The 15,218-nt window shown below is 38.1% G+C and overlaps 1 protein-coding gene across 2 annotated transcripts; it reads right to left on the bottom strand.

Annotated features, from left to right (window-relative positions):
• Nucleotides 1-1,018: 1,018 nt before the first annotated feature.
• Nucleotides 1,019-14,558, bottom strand: mapk14a (mitogen-activated protein kinase 14a). 2 transcript variants are annotated; one of them, XM_028584055.1, is made up of 12 exons: nucleotides 14,138-14,558; nucleotides 11,242-11,371; nucleotides 10,980-11,038; nucleotides 7,137-7,248; nucleotides 6,842-6,871; nucleotides 6,226-6,273; nucleotides 6,009-6,123; nucleotides 5,827-5,898; nucleotides 4,960-5,039; nucleotides 2,736-2,814; nucleotides 2,394-2,567; nucleotides 1,019-2,249 (listed from the first exon to the last, which is right to left on the bottom strand). In XM_028584055.1, the coding sequence occupies exons 1-12, from the start codon at nucleotides 14,254-14,256 to the stop codon at nucleotides 2,185-2,187; spliced, it is 1,083 nt and encodes a 360-aa protein (XP_028439856.1). In that variant the 5' UTR covers nucleotides 14,257-14,558; the 3' UTR covers nucleotides 1,019-2,184. The 2 variants fall into 2 exon arrangements, with proteins under 2 accessions (XP_028439856.1, XP_028439855.1); XM_028584054.1 differs by lacking the exon at nucleotides 4,960-5,039 and adding an exon at nucleotides 4,459-4,538.
• Nucleotides 14,559-15,218: the final 660 nt, after the last annotated feature.

Below are 15,218 nucleotides of genomic sequence, written 5' to 3'. Positions count from 1 at the left end.
CCACGCCAAGACCCGCCCTTCAATAGCGTTCACACACTACTATTGGCCAGGCGTCCATGCTTACATGTACAGGTCCTATCCCCTGACCAATCCCCTAACCCTAACCTTAACCACTAGAGGGGAAATGCCTAACCCCAACCAATCGAGCTGCTTCGTAGGGCGGGTCTTGGCGTGGCCATAGTGGGATTCGTAATTTTGCTAAGGGGGGAGCCATGTGAGCCATAGAGCTTCCCCAGTGATGTCTCCACCTGAACACCAAACGATATTTTTTTTTAAATGATTTTTACTACACTGAAGCTGCAAGGCAACACATACAGTGAACAGTCTGTTATAAATAATTATTGAATGTGGTAGTACTGATGGGATTGCCAACTAATTATTTAATTTCTTATTTACTTTTACTGCATGATAATGGCTACGGTATGTTGACCTGAAGTGATGGAGGGTGAGCTGATGAAATGGTTTCTGCCCACATGACAAATTAACAACTAGAAGAACTTTCTAATTTCACCTAATAATATCTTGTGTTATTTAATTGTGGCTTGATAGGCATTTGACACTTAAGAGATATACAGTCAGACATTGATTTTCCATTTGCAAAAGTTGCTGCTGCTGAACCACAGACAAAAATGCAGCCTGTATCACTCCTCCTGCACACCAATAATTCACCATGCACTTAAGACCAAGTGCTTTTTCATGTTTGTGAGTGAATGGCCAAATCTAAGGTTTTTCAATTTTATGTTGTGGTTTTCTGTTTATCTGTGTTTTTCCTCAAGAACAGGACAGATACAGCCCTAGTCATCATCGTAGGTGCTTAAGAGGAAGTCAAAATATTCCTTAAGTAAGAATGAATTTTCAAAATGCTAAATAAATGTGCAGGTGATTGTCCTCTTGGACAAACCATCCACATCAATTAATGTATTAATTATCAAGTTAAATCGCAGAATTGGGATGAATGATAAAAAGTTATGTATGTAAGTATGGGAAATAGGAAATAAATGAAAAAGAAAAACATAGGTCTCTTAAAAATAAGTCTTTATTTTGTTAAACAAAGGACAGAAGATAGTAGTTAATCTGCTGGACTAAAAATAGTTTAAGGGATCTTTCGATTTGTTTATAAATACCACCTCCACAAAGTATAAATACATCTGAAATCCCTCTTTTACACATTTAAGCAGTATTTCTATTAGAGGATTTAGCATGACACTTACAATTCCTGTAAACCAACAACACACTCTCGCAAACACACACAAAGTCTTTAACTGATGTACATACTAATATTGATTGCTTTATAAAATAAGCACAATAAGTCAGAGATTTAAAAAATAATGCACAGATATTTACATAGTTTTGAGTAGAGCATGTACCCATGAATATTTTTTTCTTACTTAGGTGCCATATTGAATAGCATTGTCCTTAAACAGCAAAGGCTCAGATTTTCCTGTGTAGCCAAAACATGTATAAGAGTCTCACAGAGCATCTAAACTATCAAAATAAACATTAAAATGTGTGAAATTCAGTTGATGAGCACTGAAGGTCAGTGACTACACAGAACACGCACATTCCCAAATTGTCAAATACCTAAAAACATTATATCTACTTCTGTCACTGATATGAAACTCTTCAGAGTTATCTCTTTTTAAATGTGGGAGCAATTATAACTGAATCACTTTACAAATACATGTGACCCAGTGCTATATGTGAGAGCTTGGCAGGGCGAGTGGTAGCCTAGCATATTCATTTTTCAATTGATAGGACACAGAAGCTTATTCATAAGTTACTCAAAAGAAAATTTTAAAACACAAAATAGCACAGCTATAGGTCCAGGTGTTTCAGCATCTCCGTGTCACAGTGACGAGTCATCAAAGTCTAAATTTAAAAATATCTGAATATAAAATGATTTCAGCTACTGGCAAGAAGTGACATTTCCCAGCAAAAGACCAACAACATTAGTGGTTCATAAATAAGAATAATGATAACTGGTCAAGCTCTTCCTTTCCCGGCGCTGGTAATGATTTCCTCGCAAGAGCTAATTGTGGACAATGTTTTCTCTGTTAAAAAAAAGACAAAGGCTGGTATGCACTCTCATACAAGTGTGTCTGACAGTTTGTTTAACACTAATGCACACGTTCAAGGTTGTTACAAATTGTCGGAGGCTGGACTTAATGTGGGTAGCGGGTCTCGTTACTCCATGTCGTCCTCATCGAAAATAGGTGGCTCAAAACTACACAACTCTTCGTAGGTTAATCCTGCAAGAAATGAGAAAATTTTCAAATACATATCTGGATTCCTATACTGTCAGTATGGCATATCTCTTTATTTTCTTTTTCTTCTATATAACAGACATGAATATATTTGTAAAGATTTTTTCTTTGTGTAGAATAATGACATACGTTTCCACTCTTCAATCTCCAGCTCGCGGCTCTCAAAGCTCTGGTCATACAGCTCAGCCTCAGGCTCGTCATCTGGGTCGTGGTACTGAGCGAAGTAGGGGTGAGCCAGAGCCTCCGCTGCGGTTATCCGCTTGTCTGTGTCCAGAACCAGCATTTTCTCCAGAAGGTCCACAGCTTAAAAAACATGTAAACAGAGCCAAATCTTAAACAGTCTATGATCCATTAAAGAAATGTCATATTACTCACACAAAATAGCCAAAACAATTTATTTTAAAAACAAATTATGAATCGCAGTTAGAAGGGCTGACACTACAACACAATACAGCAGATGTATTGTATTACCTAGTGGGTTGGCACCAATGAACACATCAGCAAAGTTCCTCTTGGGCATGTGTGGCAAGGAGCTGATGTAGTTCCTGGCCTGGAATACAGTAAATCAAACGTCAGCTCCTACTAGCAGCAACATGTCGGCAACATTCAGCCTGTTTCATAATGCTCACGCATTTCCATGCTACGGATTCCTTTCAATGTAGCACCCTGCATCACATTATTACTGTTCACTGATTACATTTCTATCTACAGACGTGACTACACTGTATCACATGAAGGTATTTATACACTATAAAGAGTAGATTGGTTGTAAAGCTTAAGCCTATGCAGTACTTAAGGCTCAATGTTTATTTTTTACTGAAGATTTTTCACCCATTTTTATGACCCCACGCATCCAAAAGGTTGACGTGTTTCCTCGTGCTTGACAACACTGATTAGTGCAGGTTACAGTAAACAACGTCCTCCTTTGGCGAGGAATAGTCCCCTTTTACTGACCGCTTATGGCAGAAAGCACAGCGACATAAACAAAAACAGGTTTTATTAAACAATATTAGTGAGAGTTTTTAGCTCCAATTGTCTGTTAGCAACAAGTTTTTGACCGCCTGAAGTGAGATGCAAGCAGTCAAAAATCACATACACAACTGCTGTTTATAGGTATGGAATGTGTAACCTGTGGTAAACGTGATCGACAGCCCTAATGTGTTGCCCAACTCAAGACGTCGAGGAAAAACATGGTGGTGTGGCTCTCTTTGTCCGGTTTTAATGGTTAAACAAAATGTGCCAATATTATTTTTAATATCCAATTTTCATGATGATTTTAAAATTCTCTTGAATTTTTCAATAACAAATCTACATAAATTAAAAGATTTTTTTTCTTTTTAATAATGAGCCCCAAATGTCCTGTAGAAAGAAAAGACCCTGCTGTTCTGGTCTCCTCTCTCTTATTCTACCGGTTGTAAATTTCCCTGATAATAAACCTTGCAGTGTAACAGAAAAGTTTAGGTTGCAGACGGACAATTATTCTATCATTTGGAATGAAAAATAACATGTAAATTACACAGAAACATGTTGAGAGAAGCAAGATACTAAGTTTCAGGATATGTGCAACCAAAAACAGAAAGAAAACCACAGAACAAATCATCTTTCACAAAGAAATATGCTATAACGACTGCATCACCAACAGTAACCGCAACTATTAAACAGATTGTGCATGTTTAATTCTGAAGAGACATTTTAATACTATCCAGAGTGAAATGACAAGCACAAAAATGCCTTTATCACACAAGTTCAGAGCCACTTCTGGCAATCATTGTTACAATATCATGCAGCAAGCAGGTCAGACAACACACAATTAGGATTAAACTGGAAAACTAAAACCCTAAATCCCTGGTAGTGTCCCCTAGAGGTTGTGCTGCTCCTTACACCCAACTTGACCAGAGTAGAGTCAGAGTGATGCTCTCATTAGTGTGGCCACCTTCATTGCCCTATCTCTTAAGATAATTCAATTTAAATACAAGATTTATATAGTTCAATCTTGGCATCAAATATTACTGCTATTATTAATCCATAAATGTTAGAATGGAACCATTTTGGGGTAACACTCAGGATAGATATAGGATACTAAGCCAAGAACTGTGTTGCTTTGAATGCAAAGAAAGAGTTCCAGCAGATCCGATGGTCCTCCCGCCTCGTTCTACTGTCTGGTCTAAAGTAAGTAACTGTGGATCCTGCTCACCTCATGGCTGGGCATCCTGCTTATGAGAGATGCTGGGGGCGTTCCTGTTAGACGCATTATCTGCTGAAGCTGGTTTATATCTATGAAGCTTGTGTCAAGGGGAGTATAGCGACAGAGCAGAGTAGGTTAAGAAGCTGCTTGCTTCTCAATCCAACACTGTGCGGATAAATTCTAGATAAGCTACAATGTTATGTTGAAAAGCAAGCTTCAAGCTTTGAAGCAAAATGTGAGAAAAAAAAAAAAAAAAACAACACAACACTTTGCATATAGTCAATCAGTGAAAGCCAGAGCTCAATCACCTGTTTCATAATCACATCATGACAAACAAACTTAATTCACCCAGTTAAAGAGGCAGAAAGCAAGTTTCGAACCCACAAAGCTGAATGCTGGAAAACATGCTGTCAGTTTGGTAGCAGATTACCGAGTTATTGCACAACAGTGTGGCAAGTTTGGAGCAGAAAACTGGTTAGAGAAAAATCTTGCATATCTTTGTGAACTCACAGACTCTGAAGATATTTTCATCAAGAGTTCGGCCCCTGGTGTTCCGACGAGCAGCAAGATTAGCTTCAACTGATCAATGTCTACCGGCACACGGTAAAGGAAGACCAGATGATGGACAAGGGAGAATGTGTAATCTGACCGGTTAGCTTTCATCTTCCTTGTGAAACGTAGGTTACTTATCTGAGATATTATATGTCACTATATTTACTTTGTATTTCACACGAGATGCGGCAAAAGAAAAAGCCCACATGTAAGTCTGCACAGAGGAGAGAACGTTGTGAATTGTAACCTGCAGACAGCTACAACACAACAAAAGTGGAGGCAGTGGACAGCCCTGTTGTACACTTAACTTACAAGCTCAGCCGTTAGTCTGAAGACGCTGGCAGGGGCAGAGAAAAATAAACAAAATATTAAGCACTGACAGCGCAGATTGATAGGCCCATACTAAGACTGGCAGTGGGGCATGCAGAAAGTGGACCCGATCCAATGACGCATACTGACTGTGTAAAAAGAGTTGAAGCACGGCAATGGAAACATTACAGCAAAGGGCATGTGTCAAGCCAGAGGGGAAGTGTGGAAACAGCTACTATCTGTGTTACGTTTGAAATATTAATAACACCTCAGGCAGCGTCATGTTGGAAGAGACAAGCAGGTTTTTTTTTTATTATCAAAAGGACACTGAAAAGAAGAAGCATTGCTGATAGTTTCTGTCACTGTTCTGGCAAAAAACATCATAAATCAAGTACTGATTCATTATGTTTTTTATGTCAAAGCACGTTTAACTTGTTTGATTTGTTATGCAAATGGTGTGTTAGAGTCTTCTCCAGCTATGCAAGCTCTAAACATACTCTCAAATGAAAAGGATACGGTCGGTTCCAGGAAATAGAGTTTTTCCAGTGAGGAGTTCTGCCATTATACAGCCCACTGACCAAATATCCACTGAAACACAGAAAAGCAGCACACACACATTAAGTTTCACGCATCAAGCAACTCTTCTATCATTGTGTATAGGTGCAAAAAGTCACTGGGGAAGATCTTTTGTCATCTACCTGTCATGTTGTAATGCATCCAGTTCAGCATTATCTCTGGTGCGCGGTACCAGCGGGTGGCCACATAGCCCGTCATCTCATCATCAGTGTGCCGCGCCAAACCAAAGTCCAAAATCTGGAAGCAATGGAAGTGCAAAAAAAGAGTTGTTTGTAAAATCTTCACATTTGTGGACTCGGGATAAACAAACGTTTTAAATGAGAGCAGCAGTTCACTGACCTTAAGTTCACAGTCTTCATTTACTGCCAGGTTACTAGGTTTCAGATCCTGAATGATGAACATCATTTTGGTTAGACAGTACATCTGAAATCTTGATTACTACTTTTCATGATTAAAAACAAATCTGTCCTTTTGTTGTTGAACTTAAAATGGAAGCATTACATCATGAACACCATGTAAAAGTAAAGGTCCTGTTTTTGACTTCCCTTCAGTGTTTGCACAAGGCACAGGCCCAACTCTGCCAAGTGGAAGATGTCATAAACCCTGACACACTTTACACACTTCTCTTTTTACAATCGGGGCCAAAGACACTGTGACATTTGTCAGACAAAAAACAAAAGAATATGTACGTGTATATTCACAAGTCTTCATTAGTTTTTATACAGTATGTTTCCGGTGCACTTTTGCAATTATACATTTATTTATCTTCCAGCAGTTTTCTCTTTTATATTGTTCTTCTACTTTATATTATATATAGCTTTATATTTTCTTCTTTTTTGTAGAGTTGACTCTAAGAGCAATGCACAAAACTTACAATGTACCTGTATGGCCCTGTACCTGTGCAAATGGCAATAAACATCTATTTTAAAAAATAAAAAACCAACATGGCACTTACTCTGTGAATGATGTCTGCTGAGTGGATATACTGTTGAGAAATGGAGGAGGACATGTAAATTAAATTACAATATGAGTTTAAAGATGTATTGATTTACCACTACAGTACATATACAGTAATGTCATAGGCAGTGCAGTACAATGTAATCACTGATTGTGCTAACATTTGGGAAAATAAGCTCATTCGCTTTCTTGCTGAGAGTTAGATGAGAACATTGATCAATCTTTTCATCTGGCTCTTGGCAAGAAAACAAAAAGATTTTCCAAAAAGTCAAGCTATTTCTCTAAAACCTCACCTTTAATCCTCTGAGGATCTGGTATATGAGGAACTGCACATGGTCATCTGTGAGTTTCTGACATTTCACTATGTTGTTGAGATCTGCCCCCATTAAGTGAGTCACAAGATACCTGTCAATCATAAAAGTTTAAAATAGACACAAATATCAGAAGACATGTCAATGTTTTCTCATGTGTAGCTTAAACCAGTTCTGCTGCTACTTCTTTTCAGTCTAACTTCCCATACAAAGGCACTGAAGGCCAAGACTTTCACAAATGAAACCTCATTTAACAACACACCCGAATAAATAGGCATATTGGGACTGCATCAGTGGATAATTCAAATCAAAGGCCAGAGCTGTTTAAAATGTCCAAACAGCACTTGTGGCGAGAGCAGGATGCTACAGGCAAAGTACACAGAGCCATGTGCTGCTTCATCAGTCTGCCGCTCAACAAATACCCACTTCATGAATACTCTTCTATTCTCACACAGCGCAGAGAGAGGCCTTAAAATAGCACACGGTTACGCTTGAATTTATTCTAAGCAGCACACACGGACACTGTCCAAAGTTCACCCGCCTTGGAAAAAAAAAAAAAAAAAAAAGGGATTTAAATAGTGACCTCTGTCTTCCTCTCTCCTATAGGAACAGGAGCTCTGAGGAGCCTTACCACAGCGTAGTGACGCAGTGTCTGAATCTCTCTTTTAATGAACCATACTTACTGCACCTGCATATCTGGAATTTTTTCCTGCATACCATACTGCATTTAGAACAATTCTTATTTTACCATATTTTCTTCTGACAGGCTGTGACTCAGCATTTATTACCCTGCCTCGTAAGGGATAATGTAGAGCGAGCCGGTCATCATTAAGAATTAGAAGCCTGACAAGGTGATGCAGGACTTGAATCAGCCTGAAGGGATAAAGACCCGATCAATCTAAATGATTTCACTTATTACATGGGGAGTTACTAAAGAAAATCAATAATTTGACAAAATATTGATTAAAACATGATTTTATTAATTTAAACATGGTCCTCCAGAATCTATGATCAGTACTGCGTCCATAGCAACAGTCTGTTATTCATAGCAGTGGTCTGCTATACAAAAATAACAGACCGGAGAATGCCGTATTTGACCAGTCAGAACGGAGTATTCAGCAAAGCTGTGTAATAAGGAGGTTATGTTTTCGGGTCGCTTTGTTTGTTTGTCAGCAGGATTACAGAAAAACTACTGGCCCGATTTTCATGAAACTTGGTGGAAGGGTGTAGCACAGGTCAAGGATTAACCCATTAAGTTTTGGAGCAGATCTGACTCATGGGGCGGATATACAAATTATGTTTCAATTTCATTAATGGTGTAAGATAGGGCATGGCTTATGGCTCTTTGAATGCCCTTCTAGCTCCATACCACCCACCTATACTCTTCCCCCCTATTTGTCTCTATTCTTCCTTACTCTAAGGAACCCAGTCTCACACACAATCTACATGTGAGATCTTGTATTACTACTAGGCCTGTAACAATTATTACATAATTGTCAATTTTCTTTTATATTATCCCAGATTTTTTGTTTAACCGCAATTAATTGTTATCATTAGCTATGGTCTTAAGGGGGTATGACTGGTATTTGTTGATTTTGTTTATGTTATTTCAATTTTTAGTTGTTGACACTTGACCCTAAATACGTTCATAGCAACAAAAATGATAATAAAGAGGCGTAGTTTACTTCATAGGCTGTGTACTTGTGTTATTATATTATCTGGGTCACATGACAGGGATATAACCCAAAGTATATATCCTTGTTTGCTAAAGTAATAAATAAACAATTTTTTTTTTTTAAATTTGACTGAAAGAGACAATTATATTGTTAATCGCAATTATTTCTGAGACAATTAATTGTACAGCAACATTTGGGATTGTTACAACTGTAATTACTACTACTAGATTATTATTCATTATCAAACTTGTAGTCTACAGCCTCAACCGACACAAGTGACATCACTTTAGGCAATTTATAAGACTTTCCCCTCCCTCTGGAGGCACAAAAGGCTTCAAACTACTTTTTTCAAATATGCAGTAGTACTCCCCACAACCTGTAAACAAACTTCAATGGAAGTTCCCCTTTAAAAAAATATTCACAAAGATATTAATCTTTACTACAGTATTTTCATGACATCATGTAGACACATTGCTTGGGAGAGAGGCTATTTGGGGACATGTGAATTCTGTTAAATCTTTTAAAAATCGATTGAAGACTCTGCTATTCAAGCAGGCGTTTTTTTTTTTCATCATTTTAACTGCTCTTTAATGTAAAGCACTTTGAATTGCCATGTTGCTGAAATGTGCTATACAAATAAAGTTGCCTTGCCTTCTATTTGTATTTCAATTTTCCTGTATTTTAATTTGTTGCATTGTGTTACATTTTATTGTGAAGCACTTTGCGATTTTTATCTGTGAAAGGTGCTATACAAATAAACTTTACACTACGCTTTAGCATACTGTATCAGACCCAGCTGTCAACTGAATGCCTTTTTCAGATTTTGCATTAAAAATTCATCTTGGGTGGTCGGACAGTGGACAGCTCTCAATACAGGCATTAATGCACCTGACAAAACCCATTCTGAGCAGTCAGGGAGGTGTTAAGACAGAATATGCAGTGTAGCATGCAAGCAGGGTTTCCTGCAGTGTTTTATACAGCAGTAGAGGTGGGCTTTTAGAACGTAAAGTACTAGACGACTGCCAGAGATACTGTATTATACCTATAATACATTTTAATCACACACATCTACATCATCTCTGGTGGTCAGGAAAAATAAAATAAAACAATAACCTTTAATAGAAAGAGCAGATGTGCTATTTCTCACAGCAAATGCCATATATTAATGAGTGTGGAAACCCTGCATTTCAAGCACATCCCTGACCACATTTACACAGGGCCCAATGTAGGAATTATGAGACACAAATAACTTCACAAGTGAATTTAGTTGATTTCCATATGCTAAACTACTCAGAAAAAGGTTAACTTATGACAAAGCTCAAATGTGAAGCATTTTCTGTTTAGCAGTAACCCACAGTTAAAAATCAGGGAGCACCGTCTCCAAGTTCTTGGGCTCTGGTCTTGGGAGTTGACATATTCTCCCAGTATTTGAGTGGGTTTCCTCCCACACAAAATGGCATGCATGTTAGGTAATAGAAATACTACTGCCAATGCTGTTGACCAAGTCCTCAGACATGAAATGAGTCCCTGGGAGTTGCACTGCCCACTCCTAAACTGCTCAAAAATATTTAGGATGAGTCAAATCTTGAGGAATAATTTCCATACAGAAATGTAGAAAGTATGAAATCAATAATTAGCATGAAGAAAAATCAGACTCCAAGTTGAGACACATTCTTATGTTGAGTGTCGACTGAAATCTGTCACAATTTAATCTTGATACAGTACAAGTCACTCAGTGTGCAGAGGAGAGAAAGAGATATTGCACACATGACACGAGAGGCAGCACACTCGTCTGAGGATTGAGTCACCGTCTAGCTGTCCACTTCCCTTTTTTCATATGACTTTTAACTTCATCAAACAATAAATACCTGTTTGCCAGCAAAGCAGGTTATGTTTCACAAAGCTGGAAACAAAGGGAAGGAAGCTGGGTGGTGAAACAACTCTAGCAGCAGCCTGCAAGTGAATAACTAACAGAGTTGACAGTCTAAGAAGAAATGTTCCAGTGTGTTTAGTCAGTTGGCCTGCCTCCAGGTGTTTCCCAGCCACAGCTAGGATTGTCTGCTGCTGTGAAACTAAATGCTGCAGTGTGTTGTTGCTGAGGTGAACTTGGGATGAAGGTTATTATTCTAAACAAAAACATTCAACTTACACATCAGTGAATTCCTTCAGACTAGTAGCAGGGCTGAAGACATCTAGGAGGCCAATCACCTGCAAACAAATATGAAAACCATTGTGGAGTGAACAACCCAAAGAACAATAGGCAGCAACTAAACCATAATTATAAGTGAATAGGCAACATAATAAGCAAAGAAATTGTGAGGCATTGCATAGGCAAACACAAACAACATTGTTTTTCTATGACTGTTCATCATCAGACAGAACAAAAAGGGAAGAGAAACAAGTGGACTCACATTTTCATGTTTCATGTGCTTCAGCAACCGCATCTCTCTATATGTTCTCTTGGCATGGATGATGGACTGAAATGGCCGAGAGAGCTTCTTCACAGCTATCTTCAAACCAGTCTTCACATCATATGCAGAACTGTTGAAAAAAAAGTGGGCAAACATTTAAGCACATTAATAATACACTTATCACTGTAACCCTACTTACAAGTTTTAATACAATGTTTTGTCAGCATGAGCAGGTTAAAGAATAAAACCTATATGTGATGAAAATCAAACACTTTGAACTAGAAATTAACTTGAAATGAAAAGCAAGCTTGTCACTTTTAGGCAGAGGAGGAAAAACTGTTTTGGTTCAGAACGGTCTGAGTTTACTCTCAAAACCAAATTGGGTGCAGTAAGAGCTGCTGAAGGCTGCAGAAAAGGGCAACATCAGCAGAAAATGTCATCTCTCAGCAGATTGGGAATAGCCCTGCCTGCAGTCTGTCCTGCTCTCTAAAGGCTGACTGTCTCTAAGCCAAACCCAACAATTCCTCCTGCTCAGCTCAACTAACCAGTCGCAGCCAGAGGACAGCCACTGGTGACTACTGCTGGGAATCAGAAACCAGTGTGACCAGGAATGCATGAACCATGAACGTCACACTTCGTGAATGCTGAAATATCCAATATTTCCCATCCATACCATATCAACCAATACCAATGTCTTTTTGGGAGTCTTATTGAAAATGGGGATACACATGTACACAAAAAGCATCTATAGGAAGAGCAATTCCACAACAACCAAATTATAAATATGGATAATAAAAAAAAACAAATATGCATTTTCAGAGAGAGACACTGGGTGCTCAACCTCAAAGATATAAATCAGTTATTTATTAAATAGAAAAAAGGGCTTTAAGGCCTCTGGCCAAAATGTGTCAGAAATTATATTTGAATAAAAGCTGCACGGACATTGACTGCTTTGATGGTATTCCAACTTTTTCTACTTTGATAACTAAATGTGAATAATATTGTGGCTCAGTAGATAAAGCAGGTTGTATATTAATCACAGGGTTAGCGGTTCTCTGTGACTGCGCGTGTGTGTGTGAATTAGAGACAAACTGGTAAGCGCTTTGAATAAAAGCACTAAACATGCAGTCTATTTATAAATAATGCTGATGTACTAGACACTTTCTGATTGGGCGAACTAACGGTTATTGTTATTATTAGTAGTATTTTATATATACTGTACAGTTTTCCGGTATTTGCCATAACATTAAAGCTGTTGCAGTTCCAGTAAAAATAAACTGGTCAGAAAGTCACAGTAAACTAACATGTAAACACTAACAATATAAACCAGTGTACTGTTTGGTGGGGGGGAACAATCAGTCAATGCACTGGGGAGCAGACAGTAATCTGACCAGCAACAGATTATCCTATTGCCCAGCAACAGCACAGCTGTCCACTTCCATTTGCAAAACAAACATCTGCCAACTAAATCAAGTGTACCGCTGACAATGTTAAGTCCTAGATAGTATCAGCAGCATAACCTATTTAATCACCAGACCAATGCAAAGGAACTATCCAATGAAAGCTTACACTTTTGCAATAGGGAAATCCACCTCACCAGCAAGGTCTTCTGAAAGAAATCAAGTGGCAAGATCCCATCTCCACTGTAAATGCAAATGATTCTGTGCTGCAAATTTCATTAATAAAATTATTTACTGAGAGCTACATATATCTTATATGCAGCTTTCAGTAATATTTTTTAGTAGTTATCAAGATGTTTTCATTACAGCTATAAATATATTGAAATTATCATAATTGATATTTTGATGAGACTACCTATCTACCTACCTATATTTGTGATTTGTATGACCAGGAAAGTTTCCTGGTCTTAATGGATGTTTTACAGTTAAAGTCACACAACAGTCCGGGCTAGGGCTGCAACTAACAATTAATTTAAATTATAGATCAACCTGTTCTTTTGTTTTTACAATTAACAGAATTAACATTTAATCTATAATATACCAGAAAAACTTAAACTAAAATGTTCAGTTATATAAAACAGAAAAGCAACACATCCTGAAACCAGGTTTTTGTTGTTGTTGCTAAATGACAATTAATCAATGATCAAACATTTGTGATTTTTGTTTTTGTTCATCGACTAATAAATCGACCATAGTTTCAGCGCAAATCTGAATTTAATAAACTACTCTAGATGAGTGAAAATAAAATAAAAATGTGGCCACTTTGTCAACACTACTAGTAATGTTTACTCTGAGACAATATCGGAGTATACTAAATATGTAACGTTATATCAATAAAACACCAATATCATCCATATGAAGGTAGGGAGTCAAAACATTAGTAATAACGTTAGGTGTTCTCAAGATCCAACACACATTAGCAACACCCAAAAATAACGTTATCTGTTTGCCTCATCTTTACTTACTCGGATTACAGCACCTGTTGGTGGGACTAATAACGTAAATTAAATATATTTTTCCAAACCAAATGTCATTAAACTAGCCTCTGGAAACAGGATATGCAGCTCCAGTATGTTAATTAGAAATACTTATTGATTACTCAGTTCTGCGATTGTCCACTGATCAGATTAGACTCCGGTACTTTTCAACAGTTGAACGTTATTGTTAGTGAGCAGATTCCTGTTGTGTTGCTTGTGTGTATATGCAGTTAAACAGATTAAATAACGTTACAAGTTTTACAAGTGGATAGCACGGCATAGATAGAAAGTAAACAGGTTTTCTGTTGAAAGGCACATCGTGGCTCCACCTTGCTAGCCAACAATCAAGACGAGCTAACCTAACTTTAGCATCTGCAGCACAGGCCTCGTCTAAATGAATGGAGGTTAAGTTAGGTGACTAACGTTAGACTACACAAACGGACATATAAAGTCATTTACCACACGGATCCGTAGGCGCCAGAGCCAACCGGGGACAGGTTTTGGTAGCGCTCCGGGACTTCCCATATCGTCTTGTTGACCTCATGCCGATAAAACTTGGGTCTCTCTTTCTGCGACATTCCTGCAGAACGAACTGCCGACCACCGACTTGACTTTCTGCTCTGAGGTGGGTCCTCCGAGGCGTGCAGTTAAACTTTCCCCAAGTTACGAAAAGAGAAGCAAATTAAACGTTTCTCGTCGTTAGATAACTTTAAATAATCGAAAGTTACGGTGCTGCCTTCTTGCGAAATTTTGCACAATCACTGTCTGCTGAATGCAGGTTTTAAAATCTTCACGCTATTTGTTCCTCTCTCCGCTTGCTTTCAGACAGCTCCCGAGATTTCACCCCGCTTGCAACACGTCGCAAAATCTCGCGAGAGAAAACAACTTGGGACAGCCGAGACGAGACCCTTCTTTTAACACATCCATCGACCCCTCCATGTACGAGATGAGAACAGAAACCAAACTAAATTAAGTAATAAGACACCTCATGAAAAAGATAGTCAAAATTGTGGAGTTATAAAACGATAGTCAGGGGTGGAATGATTATTCAGATCCATTTGTGAGGACTAGTCAAAGAGTCCTATAGGATTTTCATCTTTTCCAATAGAATCCTTTAGGATAATAATAACATAATAGAACGAGTTGTTATCCCTTTATGCCACAATAGGGAGTATACCTTTACGTTACCATTGTGTCCAACACTGGAAGCTTTTATTACAATTTCCGTCTGCTATTTCATCACTAAATTCACTAATTATTTTTTTTGGGGGGTCGAGAAATCAACTGTGAAGATTTCTAATATGAGTTTTTTTTAGGAAAACGGATGGTTGAGAACCTCCACAAACTGACGCAACAGCCAGCTGCCTGCTGGGTCAATGTACCTGCAAGCAATTAGCAAAAAGACTGAAAACAGCCCAAACTGGTTGGAGCACATTTCACGGCATTGTCTCTTCAAAGTCTAGATTCGTATGATAGATGATTCTGGGATAAAATCACGAGTAATTTGATTAGGTCATCCATTGCAGGCATAATACATGCA

The sequence above is a fragment of the Perca flavescens genome, chromosome 7 (genome assembly GCF_004354835.1).
Source record: "Perca flavescens isolate YP-PL-M2 chromosome 7, PFLA_1.0, whole genome shotgun sequence".
Lineage (NCBI taxonomy): Eukaryota > Metazoa > Chordata > Actinopteri > Perciformes > Percidae > Perca > Perca flavescens.
Note: the sequence above shows the minus strand (reverse complement) of the source record. Positions and strands in the feature narration are given on the sequence as shown.

Excerpts from the sequence above, each read along its gene's own strand:
- mapk14a (XM_028584055.1), bottom strand. The coding sequence starts at position 14,256 with ATGTCGCAGAAAGAGAGACCCAAGTTTTATCGGCATGAGGTCAACAAG. Across the intron at positions 11,039-11,241 it reads AGCACATGAAACATGAAAAT|GTGATTGGCCTCCTAGATGT; the intron begins GTGAGTCCACTT and ends ATTTGTTTGCAG. Across the intron at positions 5,899-6,008 it reads GATGCATTACAACATGACAG|TGGATATTTGGTCAGTGGGC; the intron begins GTAGATGACAAA and ends TCTGTGTTTCAG.